The 5,000-nt window shown below is 45.9% G+C and overlaps 1 protein-coding gene across 1 annotated transcript in view; it reads right to left on the reverse strand.

Moving 5' to 3' along the window:
• Window positions 1–5,000, reverse strand: part of sema3d (sema domain, immunoglobulin domain (Ig), short basic domain, secreted, (semaphorin) 3D) — a gene marked incomplete at its 3' end in the record, with an annotated part of 65,010 nt that overhangs the window by 47,112 nt on the left and 12,898 nt on the right. Inside the window, exon 3 of the mRNA XM_083665720.1 lies at window positions 2,623–2,783. Within this exon, the coding sequence (XP_083521846.1) occupies window positions 2,623–2,783 (161 nt within the window). The remainder of the gene's footprint in view (window positions 1–2,622; window positions 2,784–5,000) is intronic.

Consider the following 5,000-nt stretch of genomic DNA (forward strand, 5'->3'; position numbering starts at 1 on the left):
ACACACACAGACACACACACACGCAAGCACACGCATACGCACAAGGACATGCGCACACACACACGTGCGCACACACACAGACGCACACACACACACACACACACACACACACACACACACACGAGCACATGCGCACACACACACACATACACACGAGCACACCACACACACACACACACACACACACACACCAGGAGGTTTACATAAGCGACATAACAAATCTAATAACATGTCTAAGAACACAATCCTAAATCATAGCACGGCAAACATACTGTCGAAATAACACAAAACGCAAGGAATCCAAAAAAACGATTGGTCATGGTAATGCTCAACCTCACTTTCATGGTAGAATACAGCGTCAGAGGATTGTGTGTTGTGGCACTGGGATCTGTTGTATTAGACTTAATACCTCTGGTCAATGGTCTTAGCGTATAAATAGGGATAACCTCCCTATCTGCCAGTGTCCCATGTATGTACCCCGGTATGTTCACACATGTGTTATAACAGGCTTATGAGCTTAGCGTGTTCACCCCTTACCCCTACCAGGGGGAGGTATCGCCGTAGTTACTGATGGTTCGGCAGACTCCTCACACACACACACACACACACACACACACACACACAAACGCAAACACGCACACACGCGTGTGCATATTCACACACACACACACACACACATACTCGCACACACACACACACAGACAAACACACACACACACACACACACACGCACACACACACACACTTCAACGTCCCATGATTCCATATGATCCCACGGATCCCATGGAATTCATCCAGAGAACCAGTCTTATGGTTTGATGTATTGATACAGTAGAGTACAAAACACAACTTGTGAAACAACTTTGGCTTTAGCTGGATTTGAGACACAAAGCTATGGACCAATCAATGCCCAGATTTCACAACAGTCCGTGTTAAAGACTGACTCGTATTATAATCTATTTCAAAGGCCGCTATTTACCTGGAATTTACTTACAACATCTGAAGAGAAATGGTCATTACACAATAATAGCCTGTTTTTGGGTACCAGGTAGGCCAAGTTACCAGCAGTGTTATATGATCAAATCAAATCAAATCAAATCAAATGTTAATGGTCATTTTACACAAGAAACCATGTCATGAAATGGCTTTAGGGTGAGCAACTACCTCAACAACGCAAAAATCAAACAATATCAATATCAATTTGCAGTGCGACATCATAATAATAACAACATGAATATTAAACAATAATAACAGCAAAACAATGGCAGTAGCATACAGGGTAGAGTGTAAAATGTCCCAGATAGCAGCAACAACCCTCACTATGAGTAAGAGATGTAAGCACCAGAACGTATCCAGTGTTTCCACATCATTTCTCAACCAATACTTGGTTAACACTGTAAAATAAAGTATAAACAAATACAAATGAACCAAACCAATGCGTGGTAGAATGTATTTGTAAGTCGGTGTGGAATTGCTTGTGTATTTATCTTATTCATACCGAAATACACACGACTCTCTCACAATACGAGTATCTGCCGTGAATCAGTATCAGTGACCAGAACGGCACTAGAAAGGCAACAGTTTGGAGAGCGGGACTAAGAGTTAAAACAACGAGATACAGATCAAATAAACATGGCGTGTTCTAGCTGGGGGATCAGCCGCAGCTGCATAAACACACACTTAGATCTACACACTCAACCTAGGGTTTTTCGTCCCTAATGCAGCTCTGTGTGTGCCTGGAGCGTGTGTCTGGAGCGTGTGTTTGTGTTTGTGTGTGTGTGTGTGTGTGTGTGTGTGTGTGTGTGTGTGTGTGTGTGTGTGTGTGTGTGTGTGTGTGTGTGTGTGTGTGTGTGTGTGTCTGGAAGGGTTGAGGGGGGTCAAGGTCAAGCGCAAACCCCTGACCTCACCAGCCTCCAGTCTACAGCTGAAGATAGACAGCCTAAGAATGCTGTTGACCAAACAAAGAAAGGTTACAAGCACGCAACAATACTGGACTGATGAACAAACCATCCTCTACAGCGACATGCCAAATACCTCTGTCAGTGAACAGGCAATACCCAGTCAAGCAGGTCGTTATATGACAGTCATGATGAGAAACTAAATGTTTGGGCTGTAATAATGAACCATTCAGCAGACATAGCTGAGGGTATTACGAATCTCAGGTGAGGAGTCCCTACGTGAATCTACATGTCTGATCCCTGTGACAGTTAGTGTCCGCAGGAGAAACTCAATTCATCAGCTGTTAAGACTTGAATCTCAGCCAGAGTGTGTTTTTTTTATTTGATATTTTATTTTTTTATTTTAGAGAGGAGCTAGTCTGTGTGTCTACTTCTGCTACTATATGTCTCTCGTTGTCGTCAGTCACTAAACTGATTTTTAAACATGTCCGACGTGTTGTCGTTTGTATTCAAGTGTTCTAGGGTATTTAGGGCTGCACGGTACTTAACATAGACATACTTAAACTTGTTCTTTCACCGTATGTTTAAAGTACAAGCCTCCACCATGTGCTTGCTCTGTGCCTGTTTCAGGTTTCTAGGGCCACTGGTGCAGATATATCCTCCTGGTTCTGTTCAGTGGTCAGTAGCTGTGTGTAGACAGTAGACAGTAGACGGTGGACAGTACCTGTCTGGGCGCCTTGGCCAGGTGGTCCGGGTCCAGCAGGTAGACGTGGTCTCTGGCCCCCAGCAGCAGACGGCCCCTCTCCTCGTCCAACAGCAGAGTATGAGAGTGGAGGCCTTCAGACCCACTCAGGTACACCGATACGCTACCACCGTGGACCAGCTCTGAGGGAGGGAGGGAGGGAGGGAGGGAGGGAGGGAGGGAGGGGGGGTGGAGGAGTGGGGTAGAGAGGTGAGGGAGGGAGGGGGTGGGAGGTGAGGGAAGGGGAAGGTGAGGTGAGGGAGGGAGTGTGGGAGGGGAGGGAGGTGAGGGAGGGAGGGTGGGAGGGAGTAGGGAGGGGGGAGATAGAGGGCAGGAAGGGGAAAGAGAGAGAGAGAGAAAGAGAGAGAGAGAGAGGGAGAGCGAGAGAGAGAATGTTGACGACAGAGTGAGAACAGACACCGTATTTAAAGCAGTGAGTGATATCGCAATGAATGGAAATAGATTAAAGTATCAGGAGTGTTCCCCTGTAGGCTATAACATTCTGTCGGGAAATGATTGGTGTTATAACATTAACGCTCTACTAATGCTGCCAGAGGAAGCAAGTCTCGTCTTGACCTGATAATCATCTGTCTCATGGTTCAACACCTCAACTGTATATCCAGCAGGGACTGAAGACAGACAGAGAAACCTTCTACTTTATGGGTAGACAATAAGGGTCTTATCAGTCTGCTGTAGTGGTACGCTACTACAGGTACCTTACAATAAGGGTCTTATCCGATATCATAGTTCATAGTTACAATAATATGAGAATAGAATCCAGGAGATAGTCATCTGGAAGTGTGAGTGATGAGCGAAGGGACAGAGTGAGAGAGAGAGAGAGGGAGAGAGAGAGAGAGAGAGAGGGAGAGAGAGAGAGAGAGAAAGACACACATACACAGGCTGGGTTCATCCTTGGAGACCAACCTCAGGTCCATACCACCACCATCCTCATCATCATCACTCAAGCCTATCTACAGATCATAAACATCACATAGTTGCATGCTACGTTCTGTCAGGAGGACTCAAATCAGATTAGATAATGATTAAAGATCCAAAGCAGGTCCAGGGGGGGGGATCCATAATACCTGCAGTTCATCCATACAGTACATTCAGTTAATACTGTTGATACATGAATTGCTTTTCGCTTGGCCCGAGAGAAGACCTGAGCCTCAAACACAGATTAACAGGATTTTCCTGTACCGTATCCCTGTCATCTTGTTGTGATAATATATGCACTTCCCTGGCTCTAACCCCCTCTTATCTTCTTATATAAGCCACAAGTTACATCTTGTTTGGGATTTTTCAACCTGTTTTGTGCGGTGTTTCTCTTTCTCAGGGTCATTAAACGATGCCACAAGCTACAATGCTGAGAATTCAAATGCCAACTCATCACCAATTAAGATCGACACAAAAATCCTCAGAATCAAACTATCGATGCTCCTTTCTTCGGTAGGGGACTGGGTTGTCTTGGGAAATCACTGACCTGAACGTGCAAAAAGACCAAGCTAGCGAATCATCCAGAAGGGTTTTTCAAAGGCTATTTCTGAAACACTCTGAAACTTGTCATGAAATGTTAATGTTTGACATCAACACAACATCAACACATTGTGTAAAGCAGGGAGTCTTTGGCAGCTCAGTATGGAGGACATTCTCAACAAGGACCTTTTTGGGCTCTATTAGAAGAAATCTCTTGAATCATCATTGGGGGGCCGCATTAACTCAGCACAGCACAACTTGACTTGAGTAAACACTGCCTGTAGATGGGGGAGGGGGGTCCAGGAGGGGGAGTCACTCTGAAAGGATTGACATTGTGATTACCCTTTGAGTGTGAAGGGTTGAGGAGCTTACTGACGATCAATATTTGAACTTCTACCACCCCCTAACCTTGTTTAATACCTCCTCCTATACCCACGCTCACACACCAATCACCCCCACACACTCGTAGCTCTCACCTCCACACACACACACACACACACACACACACACACACACACACACACACACACACACACACGCACACACACACACACACACACACACACACACTCCCACGCACACCCAGTGCCCCCGTGCCCTCTCCACACTAAACCTCACAGGGGAGATTAGCCGGGTTAGCCTTCGGCTAACGCTAATCTGTTCTGTAAACACACAGCTCCGCGAGCCCATTGAAAACACTGTTAGCGCTTAGCGTAGCGCACGGTAGATCACTCAACAGCCCCTGATCCACCTCTAGCAATGATCCATTCGTTGATGTGAGTACGGCAGCAAAAACAGTTGTGGCTACGGTTGACTTCTTCTGACCCAACAGGGACTGACAGCCGAGCAGATTTACTGTGACATGTCTTTCAAAGTGAAAAGAT

This window comes from Argentina silus, assembly GCF_951799395.1.
Source record: "Argentina silus genome assembly, chromosome: 3".
In the NCBI taxonomy this organism is placed as follows: Eukaryota; Metazoa; Chordata; class Actinopteri; order Argentiniformes; family Argentinidae; genus Argentina; species Argentina silus.